Here is a 19,373-nt window from a genome sequence, read left to right as displayed (position 1 = left end):
TTCCTCTTATATGTGTAAATTTAACTAAATCTGTTCATGAGCATAGCAAGTGCAAAGTTAATGTTAAGGGAGTCTTATCAAATGAATTTCCAGTGAGCAGTTGAGTACCCTAAGGGAATGTGTTGTCACCTATGGTGTTTATCCTCCTCATAGATTGTGTAATGTGTAGAACAGTCAGAGATGGAGGAGAAGGATTGGACTGGATTGGTGACAGGAGTTTAGCAGACCTAGAGTATGCTGATGATGCTGTCCTTGCCAGCAGAACACCACAGGATTTGTAATGCTTGCTTATCAGAATGCATGAAATATCCCAAGAGGTTGGCTGAAGATAAATTGAAGAAAGACAAATGATGAGAATGGAGTCTGCAATAGAAGATGAAATATCTTTGGAAGGGAATATGATTAATGAGGTACAATCATTTAAATATTTAAGAACTATGATCTCCAATACAGGGTCTTTACAATTAGAGTTTAGTGATAGATTGAAAAAAGCAACCCAGACAATGGCTAGGTTTAGGTAAACTTTAAAAATCAAATCCCCTGAAATTACATATAAAAAATCAGACTATATATCAGTCTAGTGAGATAGGTGTTACTCTATGGACATGAGTCATGGTATGACAATTAAACAATATCCAATAGAGTTAGTAGATTTGAGAAAAAAGCCCTCAGAATGATATTGGGAGTTAAATGGCAGGACAGGATTAGAAATGAAACTATAACACAGATTACTAGTGTGACATATGTGGATGAGATCGTGATGAGGGGTAGATGGAGATGGTTTGGGCATGGTCTTCGCACTCCCCAAGGGAAATTAGTTTACCAAACGTTCTGCTAGGCTCCACAAGGCACTAGAAAAGTTGGAAGACCCAGGCCTACATATCTGAGGACTATGAAGACTGAAGTAAGAGATGATGAATGCAGGAGTATTGAATTAAAAGCTCTAGATAGAGACGACTGGCGAAATCTAACCGAGGCCCTTTGCGTCAATAGGCATAGGAGATGATGATGATGATATGATAGATAGATATAATCTCTGCGTGCATGCATATCTAAATATTCAAGTCATTTTTTATGGGTCCAATACACTAGTTAATAATAATTTGTTACCAACTTCATTATTATACATGACAAGAAACAAAATTCTAATGAATTAGCTTTTAAAATCTATATTTAAAGATAGTTTTTTGTTTGCACCAATTATGGAATAACAACAAGATCAGGCAAAATAATGTCCTTTGTATCATCCCCACGAGAAGTGAATGAGATACTTTCTTCACTATAGGTGACTAAGAATTGACCCTGACTGTAAAATTAGCAAAAGTATGGAGAATAAGCAGTCTTAGTGGATCATCAAATAAGACACAAAATAAAAGCAGTTCAGTACTGTAACAGAACTTTGCTCAAGTAACTTAGTTGGATGCCCAATTTAAATGTTTCCTTAATGATTAGATACTTCATCAGAGATGTCTTATTAAGCATTCTTTAGTTTACTTTTAATGGGAACCTCTGCGCATGCAATAGTCTAGCCATTCATTTCGTCAGTAGAGGTACTAACACCCACTTGAAAACATCTAGGGAAAACTTAGGAAGTGCTAGAGTTTGAGCCTGCATAAGACTGGCAAATTGCTACATGAAATAGGATGCAACTATTCATCTGAAACTTTAAATGTTATCTAAAATTATCTACAGGAATTAAGCAGTACGTATTTCTCTTTCATAATATAGCTAAGAGTGGAATAATGATCCCGTCTACCAACTTGATAGATATGAAGAAGTAGTAGTGGGCAACCTTATATGAGACCAGCTCACTTCCATTCAAAACTTTAAAAGAACTATTTTAAGTAATCTTTCCTATGTATTCAACAGGAAAAATACAATATTTTATTACTAAATAGCTATCATGAGGTTGATCATGATTGCCTCATTCGTAGAGTGGATGGATATAACAACCAAAAAGTTACAGTACAGTTATCCAAAACAAGATGCCACACCAATTATGTGTGTAATAGGAGCTTGTTCATTAGTGCTTACTTCAGCGAGCGTTGGTATATTGGAACCCCGTCTACCAGCTTGGTCTTCTGCCTCGAAATCAAGTGGTCTAATAGAGCAGACTAGATTTCAGTTATATGAGGGTTTATGTTGCAGAAGAAACTGCGGTAAATAGAGAATTTGAGGCTCTGATGAGAAAGAATCTCAACTCTGTTATGTGCTGTGCATCAACAGAACCCTTACTGGGTGGTGTACTAAAACTTGAGAAGCTAGGCCAAGGTTCAAAACGGAATAGATTGGGCTAAACTTCTTAGCGAAAAGACACGGCATCTGAGATTTCACTTAAGAATCTAAAGATGACAAGAGCTTCTGATGCTCATCCCTATCAAAACTAGACTCACTCGAATGATATCATTGACATCATCCTTGCTATAAACAACTAAACCTGTGTTTTCTGGTTTTACCTTTGAAATTAATGTTAGACTTTTTGTTTGGTAATTTTAAATTGGTTAGCAACCATCTGAAAATTTTTTTCTTAAAAGAGGAACAATAAGGCCTTCTCATTCTTTGCTTCAATGATCTAAATCCCAATACTGGGCCCCCATGCCAGATACAGACAATGCAAATCATGAACGCCCAGAGAATATTTCCTTGAACAATCTGCAATAATTACTAAGAAATCCAGAAGACATTCCTTACAATCACCGAGAACCAAAATAACACTTACGTCTAAAGAATTTACACAGGAAAAAGTTAACTTGCTAAAGCAAAACAAAAACAATACTATATTACAGACCAAAGCCTAGTGAAACGAAAAATAAAAAGGGTAAAATCTTAGTTTTGGGGGTAAGCGTCGACACAGGCAAGCTTCGAGAGAGAAGCAACATAAACATTAGGAATATTTGAATCTACTTTCAAAACTGAAAAATCACTTGTATAGCAAAACACTAGACCTTTTAGGCTTTAAGGAAACCCAAATTAAAAATCTGTTTATAGCATCTTGAGTGATCTCTCGCATTTGAACTAGTTACAGTTGTATAAATGGGTTAAGCCTGTTGTTTTTTAAATTGAAAATTACTGTATGTTGTTAGATGGTGTATTCCTTGTGTGTCACAATACTTCATCAAGGATAAATATTTCATTGATGAAAGGAAATTCAGGTGAAATGCAATAAAAGAAGATATTGGAGTGGACACTCAAGATATTGCTAAAGTACTTTCTTTAACCCTTGAACTTATCTTTTATTCCGGGATATGTACTCCTTTAAGCACCATTAGATGTGTTTTGCATCGAAGGGGGGGTCTCTCTCTCTCTCTCTCTCTCTCTCTCTCTCTCTCTCTCTCTCTCTCTCTCTCTCTCTCTACAAAATATGAAAAATTATATATCAATGAAAAAATTATTTATTCAGCTATACGATAATAAATGTTGGAAACTCCTTGCATTATTATTTACTGTGCTGAGTTAAGTAATATGTCCCGTAAAATGGTCTGGTTCTTGAGTAGTACATCTAATTAAACTATCAGAGTGCAACTCCAAAATATTCTTCTTAGGTTTATGAAAAGACGCCTGAATATCTGCTTCCAAATGTAAAGACAATGCTCGAACAGTCAGTAAATCGAATTTGACATATCTTTCATTAACTATTTCACCAACAACAGAATCAAGTTACCACTTCTAAAATTTTTAATTTCCACACTACTAACCTGACCTGTGTCTACAGAAGCAGCATGAAGGTGGGCAGGGGGGTAGCAACATAGAAAGGGGAATCCCAGAAATCTAACCAAAAACTAACACTTTTTTTCCTTCTATTATTTTAATTAGCTTCTGCATCTTCACCTCTACATTCAATCAACTACAGATAAGTACACCAGACTAGTACATAAAATGAGAATGCTAGGGAATATTTCTTTTCTGGATGTTACCAGCACAGCCATCTGAGGTACTGGACTGAAGAAGAATGAGAAATCAAAATGGTATCAGCTGGTAAAGGGATCTTCTACACATGCCCTCTATTCCCCAGTGAGTCTTTCTGGCTAGTGCTAAGGCCTTGTTGGCCATCCAGCATAATTATACCAGGGGGAAAACCATGAAGTAAAATCACAAGAGGTTGAACAGCTAAATAGAAGACAGGATGCAGGGATAGAGGAATAGCAGAACTTGAAGGAAATGCAGCTAGGAGCCAAAAGAATGCCGCAATGACCCTTAAATAATCCCTAGAGTTTACCGAGGGAGGTATACTTAGGGCAATACCCTCCTAGATGGAGTTTTGTTTGAAGAAAGATTATCACACTGAGCATAAATTCCATGTTAAAAGTGAAATAACCAATTCTAAAGTCAGCACAAAGACCTTTGAAGACCAATTGTAGATTATGGTAAATGTGTATTCATGAATCTTTGTTGATTATAGCTGAAGTTTGATAACATACAAAGAATGCAGAAAACTATTCATACAAGGTTTCTCTTTTGTTTTTACCATTACACATACCACTAGTCCTTAATTAAATTATGGTATAGCATCTTACAAAGTAAAATCCTTACCTGAAACTATTTCACATAAAATCAGGAAGCTTTAAAATGTTTAAAACTTTGCAATAACTTATAAATATACTCAAGACATGTCACCTTATATTTGTGATTTGTTCTTAGGTGTAACATTATGTACTGTGTAAATCAGTGTTATTTCGACATGCAACTAAGTATTCTCATTTCTGTAAGGGAAATGAGGGATTCAAATAGCCCATCTAACTGTAGCTGCAACACCACAACTCCCTTTCCGCACTATATTTAACGTTAGATGCTACAGCATCTGTTGATCATACTTCCCATGTACTTAAAATAGGGGAATTAACTTAACCTATAGGTATTTGCTGTTCTAGATATGTAAAAGAGTTGATGCCATTTGCAAGGATAAACTTTTCAAATATATAAAATAATCTATTACTACAGCATACTTTTAAATGCAAGAAACAAAATGTTTGTACTTCAATAAAAGTATAAAATTAAAGACAATAATTCATTTTTATGAAATATTTGTTAAATTTAGTAAATATCAATAGCCAATAGACATGCAAATAATATAAAGCAGGGCAAAGTCACCAAGAAAAACAAGTTGAAATAAACACAAGCTGCATTGAGAAATTGAAATGATGCATACAAACAAATGTCCAAATGAAATTATTAAAAGTACTATAAAAACTAAGGAGTAAAATTATGAAGTTAAGTGGTTTCAAATCAGGCAAGCAAAGAGAGTTATGTCACCAAAATTTAAATGCCAACACTGTAAGAATAGTACCAAGCATACAAATAACGGTAATTGTTTACACCACCACACTCTCCATTTACTCCAAAATAATGCAATCCTGCAGTTCTCATCTTCTTGCACAGTAATTAGGGGGTTATTTAAATTCTGGGAAAGCAATAATTAGCAAGATATGTTGGGGAAGGGTTTATAAAAAGAAAATAGCTCGGTTTCCTCACTAAACGACTTGGAACTGACATGTCAACACAGTCAACCAAATAGAATTCGTGATGCCAGCGTACATAAACAGAAGTTCGTGATGCCAGCGTACATAAACAGAAGTTCGTGATGCCCGCGTACATTTGATATACTGTATATTCAAAATATACTTGTTGAAAAATTGAGTGATACTCAAAAGTGTCACTATTTGTAAATTGCATATTCTATAGACACTTTTGAGTAAATTAGTCCATTTTTAATTAAGTATATTTTGAATATACACTATATCAAATGTACGCTGGCATCACGAACTTCTGTTTATGTACGCTGGCATCACGAATTCTGTTTGGTTGACTATGTTGACGGTATCAGTTCCAGGTCATTTAGTGAGGAAACCGAGCTATTTTCTTTTTATAACCCCTTCCCCCTTCCTCAACTTATCTTGCTAATTATTGCTTTCCCAGAATTTAAATAACCACCTAATTACTGTGCAAGAAGATGAGAACTGCAGGATTGTATTATTTTGGAGTAAATGGAGAGTGTGGTGTTGTAAATAATTACCCAAATAACTTAATGTAACAAATGAAAATAAAAAAAATAGGTAGTGTTTCACATTATTTTAAATTCCAGATTATTACCGATATTCAATAAGTAACTAACGTCTAAGGGAATCACAGGATCATGTTGAATGGTCACCTAAAGCAGCATTCACTTACTAGAGAAGGAACAAGACTTTCAGACAGTTCCCGACACAAATGTGGCTTTACTCTAGCTACTACAAAATAAAGTTCCTAACACTCCAGCTGCTACAAAATAAAGTTCCTACCACTTTAGCTACTAAAAAATAAAGTCCCCCTAACACTTTACTACAAAATAAAGCTCCTAATGAAAACAGCTGGCTAAACTTTTATTAACCATTGCAATAAGTACTTCCCTCTTCTTTTTAAAATCTAACTTTTGGCAGCTTCAATCCTAGTTTTTTTCATGGAAAAATATCTACTCAGCTGAAATGATCTATTAAAAATTTTCTCAAAATTTATATTTAAACGATAGGATTGAAACTAAAGACACAAGGCCACAGGAAAGGATCAGCGAGAGACAATGAATTAGGTAACCACACGATGATGGAAACTATCCATGGATATCTATACTTAACAAGACCAGCATTATTAAATTGAAGGCTATGCTAACTTCAAGAAATATGAAAAAAAGTTAATAAAAGAATATTTTGTTTTCATCTATACTCACCTGATATCTATATTGCTTCCTTCTCGATGTTTGGCTTATATCAACATTATAACATAAAAAATAGGAATTTACAGTTGTCTTGCCTTCAATCGGGTTAGGCTTCTATTCTAGTATTGAGACGACCTAGAGGCAAATGTCAATAACCACAAAGTGGATATGATGCTCCTGCCTTTGTCTTTCACTCTTAAAGTCACAACTAATATCCTATCCCTCTGGTTCATTAGTCAATAGGAAAGAGGATGGGCATGAATATGAATATCAGTTGAGTACAGAGATAACAAATTTCATTATTAAAATTCCAAGGGTCGTGGAGAGATTCAACTCTGTCATGTGCTGTACACCTTCAGAACCATTACTGACTGGTGTACTTCATCCGTTGGGCAAAACTTGAAGAACTAGGCTGTGTTAAGCAGGGTTTACAAGGTCGAATGGTGCGTCGAACGCGGTTCGATAAACAATTGTTTGAAGTGATGTTACAATGTGTGAAAGGGGTATTTGGCTGTCAAACACGTTCATCAAATGGCTCAAAGAAAGTCTGTTCTCGCCTGACTTTTGTGGGCTGGGCTTCATTGTCCACAAACCTTATGCATTTGTGGCTGACTCCACCACTTCGAACCATTTGACAAGCAGGTTTGTCACCTAGGTTCGACAAACTGTTTGACCGTGTAAACCACGCTTTAGGTTTCAACTTCCATTTGGCCCAAAGATTCACTGTACTTCTTAGATTCAACAAAAGAAGCCAAAGAAATTAAGAGCTTAAGCTCAATGCTATCATAACACAAATGCTTGTTAAAAGCCGAGGTGCTATTTTAATCTTTTTCACCACTACATTCAACTAGCCTAATCTTTGGATTTTTCTAGAACTAAAAGTAAGCTTTCATTTACATTTGGAACCTTATATTTGTTCATCAACCATTAAAACATACTTTTTCCATATCAAAACATATGTTCCCATAAGAACAGTAAGCCTTATGCACTCATCACAAAGACTGTCCAAATCACAACGCTGTCACTACCACAAGACAAAAGAGAATGAGGATCATAATCACTCAAATATAGCTCGCTTGAAGAAACGACACAGTAATTACTAATAACAAATCCAGGAGAAGACATCCCATATATTAAAAAATAATCTAAACACAGTAAACGGTTTCACAATCTGAGTAACTACGTACTGTCAACCTATCAATATCCATGGACAAAAGTACTGAAAGACAAAGGCAGGAGCAGCCCAACTCACAATTATTGCCATTAGCCACTATATTACCAATACAGGGCTGGAGAACTAATCCTGTTGAAGGGAAGAAAGTGGACTTTTTTGGGAGGGGTGCCGTGTGGGAGCAATGTAGATATAAGCCAGCTTTCGAGAGGAAAGCACTATGAACATCAGGGGAGAGTCAATGAAGTAAATATAGCAGGCCAGGATGTCACAAAGCCTGTGAAATTACACCCAATTCTTCTTCTAAATTAGCATTTCAAATACATAAATTCAAAATAATAACACAGCGTTAAATTGGAATTTTAAATCAGTATCTCTGATAAATTATGACTTTTATATTACAGTATATTAGTTAAAGGAAGAAAATTCCCAAAGAAAAGACAAAAAAAAAGAAACTACAAAAGTCAAACTAACTAACATTAACCATAAAATTTTCTAAATAAAAAATGAAGTAATATGTTATTTTGATAATAAAATAAATTTTTTAATATACTTACCCGGTGATTATAATAGCTGCAACTCTGTTGCCCGACAGACAACTCTAAGGTAAAAACTCGCCAGCGATCGCTACACAGGTTGCGGGTGTGCCCAACAGCGCCATCTGTCGTCCAGATACCCAGTACTCAATGTAAACAAAGACTCAATTTTCTCCTCGTTCCACTGCGTCTCTATTGGGGAGGAAGGGAGGGTCCTTTAATTTATAATCACCGGGTAAGTATATTCAAAAATTTATTTTATTATCAAAATAACATTTTTCAATATTTAACTTAGCCGGTGATTATAATAGCTGATTCACACCCAGGGGGGTGGGTAGAGACCAGCAATATATGTTTACATTATTATGAGCTAAGAGTTTTTATTTCATTTTAGAAGTTATCAAAATAACAAAAACAAAATAAATAGGTACCTGGTAAGGAAGTCGACTTGAACAATTACTCTGCCTTTTAAGTACGTCTTCCTTACGGAGCCTCGCGATCCTCTTAGGATGCTGAGCGACCCCTAGGATCTGAAGTATCAAGGGTTGCTACCCATACAACAGGACCTCATCAAAACCCCTAATCTAGGCGCTCTCAAGAAATGACTTTGACCACCCGCCAAATCAACCAGGATGCGAAAGGCTTCTAAGCCTTCCGGACAACCCAAAAGAACAATAAAAACATTTCAAGAGAAAGATTAAAAGGGTATGGAATTAGGGAATTGTAGTGGTTGAGCCCTCCCCCAATACTGCACTCGCTGCTACGAATGGTCCCAGTGTGTAGCAGTTCTCGTAAAGAGACTGGACATCCTTTAGATAAAAAGACGCAAACACTGACTTGCTTCTCCAATAGGTTGCGTCCATTATACTTCGCAGAGATCTATTTTGCTTAAAGGCCACGGAAGTTGCGACAGCTCTAACTTCGTGTGTCCTTACCTTCAGCAATGCTTGGTCTTCCTCACTCAGATGGGAATGAGCTTCTCGTATTAACAGTCTGATAAAATAGGATAAAGCATTCTTTGACATAGGCAAAGATGGTTTCTTAACTGAACACCATAAAGCTTCAGATAGGCCTCGTAAAGGTTTAGTTCGTTTTAAATAGAACCTAAGAGCTCTCACAGGACATAAGACTCTTTCTAGTTCATTGCCTACCATATTCGATAAGCTGGGAATATCGAACGATTTCGGCCAAGGTCGAGAAGGTAGCTCATTTTTGGCTAGAAAACCAAGTTGTAGTGAACATGTAGCTTTTTCTGACGAAAATCCGATGTTCTTGCTGAAGGCATGAATCTCACTGACTCTTTTAGCTGTGGCTAAGCATACCAGGAAAAGTGTCTTTAAGGTGAGATCTTTCAGGGAGGCTGATTGTAGCGGCTCAAACCTGTCTGACATGAGGAATCTTAGTACCACGTCTAAATTCCAACCAGGTGTAACCAAACGACGCTCCTTCGTGGTCTCAAAAGACTTAAGGAGGTCCTGTAGATCTTTATTGTTGGAAAGATCCAAGCCTCTATGCCGGAAGACTGATGCCAACATGCTTCTGTAGCCCTTGATAGTGGGAGCTGAAAGAGATCGTTCTTTTCTCAGGTATAAGAGAAAGTCAGCTATTTGAGCTACAGAGGTACTGGTCGAGGATACAGATACTGACTTGCACCAGTTTCGGAAGACTTCCCACTTCGATTGGTAGACTCTAAGGGTGGATGTTCTCCTTGCTCTAGCAATCGCACTGGCTGCCTCCTTCGAAAAGCCTCTAGCTCTCGAGAGTCTTTCGATAGTCTGAAGGCAGTCAGACGAAGAGCGTGGAGGCTTTGGTGTACCTTCTTTACGTGTGGCTGACGTAGAAGGTCCACCCTTAGAGGAAGACTTCTGGGAACGTCTACTAGCCATCGAAGTACCTCGGTGAACCATTCTCTCGCGGGCCAGAGGGGAGCAACTAGCGTCAACCTTGTTCCTTCGTGAGAGGCGAACTTCTGCAGTACCTTGTTGACAATCTTGAACGGTGGGAATGCGTATAGATCTAGATGCGACCAATCTAGGAGAAAGGCATCTATATGAACTGCTGCTGGGTCCGGGATTGGTGGGCAATATATTGGGAGCCTCTTGGTCATCGAGGTTGCAAAGAGATCTATGGTCGGTTGGCCCCAAGTGGCCCAAAGTCTCTTGCATACATCCTTGTGGAGGGTCCATTCTGTTGGAATTACTTGTCCCTTCCGACTGAGACAATCTGCCATGACATTCAAGTTGCCTTGGATGAACTTCGTAACTAGTGATATGTTTTGACCTTTTGACCAGATGAGCAGGTCCCTTGCGATCTCGTACAACGTCAGTGAGTGGGTCCCTCCTTGCTTGGAGATGTACGCCAAGGCAGTGGTGTTGTCCGAGTTCACTTCTACCACCTTGCCTTGAAGGAGAGACCTGAAGCTTTTCAAGGCCAGATGTACTGCCAGTAGCTCCTTGCAGTTGATATGCATTATCCTTTGACTCGAGTTCCATAATCCCGAACATTCCCGACCGTCTAATGTCGCGCCCCAGCCTACGTCCGATGCGTCCGAGAAGAGAACGTGGTTGGGAGTCTGAACAGCCAGGGGCAGACCCTCTCTGAGGCTGATACTGTCCTTCCACCAAGTCAGGCAAGACTTCATCTTCTCGGAAATGGGGATCGAGACCGCTTCTAGCGTCTTGTCCTTTTTCCAGTGAAATGCTAGGTGATATTGAAGAGGACGGAGGTGTAGTCTTCCTAATGACACAAACTGTTCCAGGGATGATAGCGTCCCTATCAGACTCATCCACTTTCTGACTGAACATCGTTCCTTCTTCAGCATGTTCTCGATGCATAACTGGGCTTGGCTTGTTCTGGGGGCCGACGGAAAAGCCCGAAAAGCTAGACTGTGAATCTCCATCCCTAAATACACAATAGTTTGGGATGGGACCACTTGTGACTTTTCCATATTGACAAGGAGACCCAATTCCTTGGTCAGATCTAGAGTCCACTTTAGATCCTTCAGACAGCGACGACTGGAAGAAGCTCTGAGAAGCCAGTCGTCCAAATAGAGGGAGGCTCGGATGTCCGCTAAATGAAGGAATTTGGCTACATTCCTCATCAGCCTCGTAAACACAAGAGGAGCTGTGCTTAGGCCAAAGCACAGGGCTTGAAACTGGTAGACAACCTTTTCGAAAACGAATCTCAGAAAAGGTTGGGAGTCCGGGTGGATGGGGACGTGGAAGTAGGCGTCCCTTAGGTCTAAAGAGACCATCCAGTCTTCCCTTCTGACCGCTGCTAGAACCGACTTTGTGGTCTCCATGGAGAACGTCTGCTTTGTGACAAAGACATTCAGAGCACTGACGTCTAGCACCGGCCTCCACCCTCCTGTCTTCTTTGACACCAAGAAGAGTCGGTTGTAGAATCCCGGGGTTTGATGGTCCGAGACTTTGACCACCGCTCCCTTCTCTAGTAAAAGAGACACTTCCTGTTTCAAGGCTCGTCTCTTGTCTTCCTCTCTGTACCTGGGAGAGAGATCGATGGGAGACGTTGCTAGAGGGGGTTTCCGTACAAACGGGATCTTGTACCCCTCTCTGAGCAACTTCACAGATTGTGCATCTGCGCCTCTCTTTTCCCAGGTCTGCCAGAAGTTCTTGAGTCTGGCTCCCACTGCTGTCTGAAGAAGCTGGCAGTCAGACTCTGCCCTTAAAGGACTTGGTTCCTTTCTTCTTTCCTCGTTTCCCTTCGGCACGAGCACCTCCTCTGCTGGAGGCTCTGCCACGAAAGGGCGGAATAAAACGGGACGCTGGAGTGTCCATCCTTGGTCTAGCTGACAAGGTAGGCAAAGGGGTGGCTTTGCGAGCGGAGGACGCAACAAGATCGTGAGTGTCCTTCTGTATCAAAGAAGCGGCAATTTCCTTAATCAGGTCTTCTGGAAAAAGGCACTTGGAAAGAGGAGCAAACAGAAGTTCGGATCTCTGGCATGGTGTAACTCCAGCTGAAAGGAATGAGCATAGGTTTTCACGCTTCTTAAGGACTCCGGACACAAATGATGCAGCAAGCTCATTAGACCCATCACGTACGGCCTTGTCCATGCAGGACATAATGAGCAAGGAAGTCTCCTTCTCTGTCGGAGAGATCTTTCTGCTTAGAGCTCCTAGACACCAGTCTAAGAAGTTAAAAACTTCGAAGGCTCTAAAGATACCTTTCAAAAGGTGGTCCAGGTCCGAAGATGACCAACATATCTTTGAGCGTCTCATGGCAAGGCGGCGGGGAGAGTCTACAAGACTTGAGAAGTCGCCCTGGGCAGAGGCAGGAACTCCCAAGCCGAGAACTTCTCCCGTGGCATACCAGACGCTCGATCTAGAAGAGAGTCTAGCAGGGGGAAACGTAAAAGCTGTCTTCCCTAAACTCTTCTTGGACTGCAGCCATTCTCCTATCACTCGCAAAGCTCTCTTGGACGAGCGTGCGAGGACGAGTCTAGTAAAGGCAGGAGTGGTTGACGGCATGCCTAACACAAACTCTGACGGAGGAGAACGCGGAGCCACAGAAACAAACTGGTCCGGAAACATCTCTTTGAAAAGGGCCAAAACTTTCCTAAAGTCCAAAGAGGGTTGCGTAGACTTAGGCTCGTCCAGTTCTGAATGCGGTTCATCTACGTGTGCAGCAACATCATCATCAGAAAGTCCCTCATCCGATAACTGATGAGGGAACGGCAACGGAGTGGGTAACGGCTGGTTAGCTGAGTCCGGTCGCACGGGTGCATGCGTGACTGAGCCGGACGCAACGTCATGGAACTGTTGCCCAGTCTGTGAGCTGGCAACAACCATAGCAGCGCGGGGACGCACAGCGTCTACTCCAGACTGTCTGGACTGATGTGGGTGAGCAGAGGCAACCACACTGGGTTGCGGAGGTTGACGCACCGCGTCAAAACAAAACAACTCTGACGGTTGTTGAACCTCACGAACGTCAACGGAGACCTCCGTGCGTCGCTGAACGTCAACATGCGGCTGGCAGATCACACTGGAACGCATGGGAGGCGGAACTCTCTCAACTGGTGTGCGTGAGAAGGTTACCTCAGCGTCCACAGGACGCACAACCGATCGTGTGGGCGGTTGTAGGCAAGGAGCTGCACTAGCTGGTGCGGCAGCAACCTTCTCCGCACGAAAGTCCTGCATAAGAGACGTTAGTTTAGACTGCATGTCTTGCAGTAGAGACCACTTAGGGTCTACAGGAGCAGGTGCGGCGACAGACGGTGTAACTGTCTGAAGCGGTACCGCTTTGCCTCTCTTAGGCGGTGAGCAGTCATCGGATGACGGCAGCGAGTCCGAACTGACCCAGTGGCTACAACTGGGCCGTTGGACTTGTGCGGAAGGGACCGACTTGCGCTTTAACGGTCGTGAGACCTTGGTCCAGGGTTTCTTGCGAGAAACACCTTCCGAAGACGAGGAATAAATGGGCTCTCTCGTCTTAGTTAGGCAGGGGCGATCTTGGGTAGATACGCCCGATACCACGGAGGGAACGTCTGTTCGCTGATTAAAGCCTCTCGAACCCATTTGTCGTACGACATTGCTTCTCCCCTGGACTTGGGAGCTTGCAAGAGGTCCCGGACTAGGAGGACGACAGGCACGAACAGACGAACCCTCAAGCGCAACACTATCCACAACACTATCACTCGGCACTTTAGCACTTCCCACTGCACTTTTGCACTTAAGCTCCTTCACATCCGCCATGAGCTGATTACGGTCACTAGCAAGGGACTCAACTCTCTCACCCAGAGCCTGGATGGCACGCATCATATCAGCCATCGAAGGTTCCTGAGTGCCAGGAGGGGGGTTAGGAGCAACCACTACAGGGGAAGGAATAGGTTGTGGGGCATGAGGAGAGGATATATCAACAGAACGAGAAGAACTTCTCCTAACTCTATCTCTCTCTAGCCTACGTGTATACTTTTGGAATTCGATAAAATCGAATTCCGAAAGCCCAACGCACTCCTCACACCGATCTTCCAATTGACAGGTTTTATCCCGACAATTGGAACAAACAGTGTGAGGGTCGATAGAAGCCTTCGGAAGACGCCTTGAACAGTCCCTAGCATTACACTTCCTAAATTTTGGGACTTGTGAAGGGTCAGCCATTTTGAATTGGTCAAAGGGAAATTCAAAAAACTATCAAAAAGTCATCAACAAAGAATCCGTTATCAAAAAGAGTTCAAGGATTTGTGTGAAGAAACCCTGCACAGCGAAAGCTCAAAACTAGAATAAAGTACTTCACCAATTAGTTGTGAAAAAACTCCAGTTTAGCAACAGCGAGTAAGTACGTCTTGTCGATAGCACGACAGAGAGAAAATTGAGTCTTTGTTTACATTGAGTACTGGGTATCTGGACGACAGATGGCGCTGTTGGGCACACCCGCAACCTGTGTAGCGATCGCTGGCGAGTTTTTACCTTAGAGTTGTCTGTCGGGCAACAGAGTTGCAGCTATTATAATCACCGGCTAAGTTAAATATTGAAAAATAAATCCATAAATACATATTAACTGACTTTTGCCACATCTGTGTCAGCTGGAAAACCCAATAATCTTAGTTCAGAGCAGTCCAAGAAGCAAATTGGTTATTTACAAATGTCCACAGCATTTGTTTACAAGACCACACTACATATAATGCCTAATTATGCAAAGCTATTGTTTTCCTCTCTTACTTTTTCATGATTTTAAACAATTTACCACATGTGAAACAAGTTAAAATTATGAAAAAAAATGATAGAGTTATAAAAAGAAAACTAGCCTGGTTTCCTCACTAAATGACCTGGAACTGACATCGTCAACATAGTCAACCAAACAGAAGTTCTTGATGCCAGCATACATTTGATATACAGTACTGTATATTCAAAATATATGCTAAATACTGTAATAATGGAGTAATTACTCCAAAGTGTCACTATTTGTGAATTTTATATTTTATGAACACTTTTGAGCAATTACTCCATTTTCTATTTAGTACTGTATATATCTTAAATACATATCAAATGTACACTGGCATCACAAATTTCTGTTTGGTTGACTATGTTGACGATGTTATATCTAGGTCGTTTAGTGAGGAAACCAGGCTAGTTTTCTTTTTATAATTCTATAGTTTTTTATAATTTCAACTCATTTCCCATGTGGCAAATTGTTTTAAATTATGAAAAAGTAATAGAGGAAAACAATAGCTTTGCATAATTTGGCAGTGTATGGAGTGTGGGGTCTTGTAAACAACTACCACGTCCACTTCAAAAGTCATACAAAAATAAAACAAAGCACAACACGAACTGATGTTGTGTTCCAGTTGTCCTGACCTGGACAATGAGTATAGGGCACTTGCTAAGTATTTCTCGTTGCCGGGTGCAATCTCGGCCATGTAAGTAGGAGGACCAATGGGCATTAAGGCACTTGCGACATTGAGCAAAGTTTCAATATAGTCTATCTCTTGCCACTGATCGTCAGAGAGTTGACATCCCACAAGCATTGTGTCTATAGCTACTTGACGATAAGTGTCACCAAAATGGTTCCTATAGTATCTGTAACGACAGAAACATCGCAATCACCTTTCATAAGACAACCAATTCCCACCATCTTCACGGTAGTTGTAGGGAGCATTTAATAAATTATAACTTCATTTAAAATACTTATTTACTACAAGTTTTCTGCCAAAACCCATCAGTTATATACGAACAGAAAATAATAACCAATCAAAACTAAATTAGGGATTTATGAATGAAACATTTATGAAAGTAAACCCTTTCAACTAAAAGATATGCAATGAAAATGTACGATATGAACACATGCAGAAACAAAATTAGGAATAAAAAAAGATCTTCCCAAAATATCCATTTAGCTGGAAGAGCATTATGACTCCAAAGTCTTCAAATTTAATTTGTTCTGTATTTAGTATCCCAAATTGGAGGAGCAAAACCAATGTTTAGCCCAACGTTTCTATAAAATCTGAAGTCAAGCTTAAAAATATATTGGAAGCATTTCAGATTTCAATGTAGAATGAATCCATCTGCACTAACCTATCACTCTTTGGTGGTCAAAATATCTAAGCAACATAATTATAAACTGATTATGTTTACAGTGACTGATTCAACTGTGACAATTTACAGATGAAACACAAAATTATTCATAACTTTACCTTACTATGGCAGAAAATCTAACACCTCACTTTTAACAAATTACTTATTTGGATATATGTAATACAATTTTAAAGGAAAGCTGGCAAGAAATTAAAGGATCAATTGTTTGTTATTTACTACATTTTAACACCTCAACATCTGAATTATAAAGATAGCATGGCCCAACCTGTGTGAAACTGAACTGGATAATTAACAAGGATGGAATATTGATAATGTACACAGTATATTGTAAGCCTGAATGGTATAATGACTTATCCACAGATAATGAACTACGGAAGAATGGGAGTATTAGGTATCTTTCAAGTTGAAGTTATCATCACAATACCATTCCCATTTGTAATAACTATTCTCAGAATCCTAGTTTATGAGATAAAAATCAGAGATGTTATACCAGACAAAAAAAGTTAGGCCAGACCATATAGTAATTCCAGGTAGAGTATATTGAAATCCAATAACTATCTCACTAGTTACTCGTAAACCTGTAACAAACAGACCCTCAGACCCAAAATAATTGGATCTCCTTATATACTATCAAAAATCAAGCGAATTTCGCCAAAATCACTCAATAATTGTGAGCAAAAGAAAGACCATGTAAAATTTCTTCATGTATAACCATGTTAAGTCCTTTGTACCTAATACAGTATAATTGAAATTCCACCACCGTCACAACAGCTATTGAGTAAACAAGAGCATGATGTTTATGAATAGATTCCCCCAAATCTGAAAACTTTTTAACCTGAGAGCTTTCATACCTCAGTTTTACAGCAAACTTATAAAATCAAAAGAAACCCGACATCTTACAAAAGCAATTTTCAAAGCTGGACCACATACAAGATAATAATATATGGTAATGGCAAAGTATAAAGTTCAATAAATATAATTAATCAAAGCAATATCCCACATGTTACGGAGTAAACTAAAGTGAGTTATCAAGACAAAAAGTCTATAGTTGCATCTTTTTAGTGGGAAATAAAAAAATGAGACTGCATTTTCTCACTATTATTACAGTGCTTTCAACAAAAATATAAAAACCTTACTTTTTAATCGGCTTTATCAATTAGCAAAGTAGCCTTGCATGAATAATATCAATTAGCTTTCAGTAAATAAACTATTACTATACAAATTTAATCTAGAAAGCCTATATTTTCCCCTATGCATTGAGCTGAACTATTGCTTGATAAATTCAGTAATAAATTAGCAGCAGCCATCTGAATTATTGGAGACTGAGCCTACTTAGGCAGAAACCTTCCGTAACTCAAAGATTGTGTTCTGTTATCCTTGAAACCAAATATTGTAGAGACAGATTAAAAAAAAAACCTGCAACAAATAATTTTGCAAGACCATCATTATGAGGATTGTTAATAAACATAGTAACCAAGCAGGTTTCAGGATGTAATCATTCATTTAATGTATTTTAGAGAGAGAGAGAGAGAGAGAGAGAGAGAGAGAGAGAGAGAGAGAGAGAGAGAGAGAGAGAGAGAGAGAGAGAGAGAGAGAGAGAGAGATTATTCAAATTTTGCTAACGTCTTCAATTGTCTTCTTACCATTATGGCTAGGATACAAGAAGATGATAGAAAGGCTTCTTTTGTTTCTTTTGTCTTTGATGGTGATTTTAATGCTCACCATAGGGAGTGGTTAAGTTCTATCTCTCCTACCGATTGCCATGACTTAAGAGCTTTAGACTTTGCCTCTGGATCAGGCTGTGAGCAAATCATAAATGAAGCTACTCACAGGTCCAGTAATTGGTTGGACTTCGTATACACTGACTCCCCTGGCGTTATAACTAGTAAGGTTGATTCTCCAGTCGGGATATCTGATCATGCCTTGATTTCATTAGTAGTGAAGACTGAGCAGCCTGTACCTGATGTATCATACTCATGTAAAATTTATATGAAATCCCAAGCAGACTGGAATGGAATTTTGCATGATCTTTTGTGCTTGAATTGGTCACAATTATATAGTAGTGTTGATTCTGTTGTCCCTTTGAATGAGAATCTAGTCAACATAATTGATAGGCGTATCCCTTCTCGTGTGCTAAGGTACCGAGAGAAGGACAAACCGTGGTTCAATGATGATTGTAGACATGCTTATTTGGAGAAGCAGGAGGCCTATCATCTTTGGAAGGGTAACATCAGATTTGACCTGGAATAACTATACTCAGCTTCGAGCTTTTGCTCAGAGAGTTCATGCCTCAACTCAAAAGGAATACAATTTAACCATAAAAGAAACCCTTTCTGGTACAACTCAGGAACAAAAATGGTAGTCTACCCTTAAATCTGCACTCTATGATGTAGATGCAACAGTTCCTCCCTTACTTAAACCAGATGGCTCAGTCACTCACTGTCCTAAGGAAAAGGAAACCCTTTTGGCTGATGTTTTTGACAGAAAACAGAATAATGAAAAACTTTAACTTCCTCATTCCTATTTTCCTGAGATTAAACTAATTAGTTTAGCTTTTCAATCTCATGAAATTAAGCTCTGTCGATGGACCTTGATGTTTATGGAGGTGTAGACCCAAATGGTATATTTCCTTTGTTTTTTATAAAGACTGCAGATTTCTTAGCTCCAAAGTTATCTGTTATTTTGCGCAAGTTATCAAGAAGAGGAGCTTTTGGCACTTGTTGGAGAATTGATAATGTTACTCCTCTATGTGAATGTGTTTGTGGTAGCTTAAGTCCCACTGATTACCACCCAATTTCCATAAATCACATATTATCTAAAGTTTTTGAACGTCTTCTGGCACAACGTCTTAATAGGTTTGCTGAAGGTAATCATCTATTCCCTAGTTTGCAATTTGGTTTTTGTAAAGGCCTTGGAGCATGTGATGCCCT

At 39.4% G+C, this 19,373-nt stretch overlaps 1 protein-coding gene across 2 annotated transcripts in view; it reads right to left on the bottom strand.

The window, feature by feature from the left end:
• sp3 (spermathreecae) overlaps window positions 1-19,373 on the bottom strand; it is a 352,115-nt gene that overhangs the window by 62,294 nt on the left and 270,448 nt on the right. The window contains exon 13 of one of the 2 annotated variants that reach the window (XM_068363846.1): window positions 15,706-15,927. The exons of the other annotated variant lie outside the window; for it this stretch is intronic. Coding sequence (XP_068219947.1) covers window positions 15,706-15,927 — 222 coding nt within the window. The remainder of the gene's footprint in view (window positions 1-15,705; window positions 15,928-19,373) is intronic. 2 annotated transcript variants of the gene reach the window in all.

The sequence above is a fragment of the Palaemon carinicauda genome, chromosome 40, assembly GCF_036898095.1.
Source record: "Palaemon carinicauda isolate YSFRI2023 chromosome 40, ASM3689809v2, whole genome shotgun sequence".
In the NCBI taxonomy this organism is placed as follows: Eukaryota; Metazoa; Arthropoda; class Malacostraca; order Decapoda; family Palaemonidae; genus Palaemon; species Palaemon carinicauda.
This window is presented reverse-complemented; position numbering and strand designations above follow the sequence as displayed.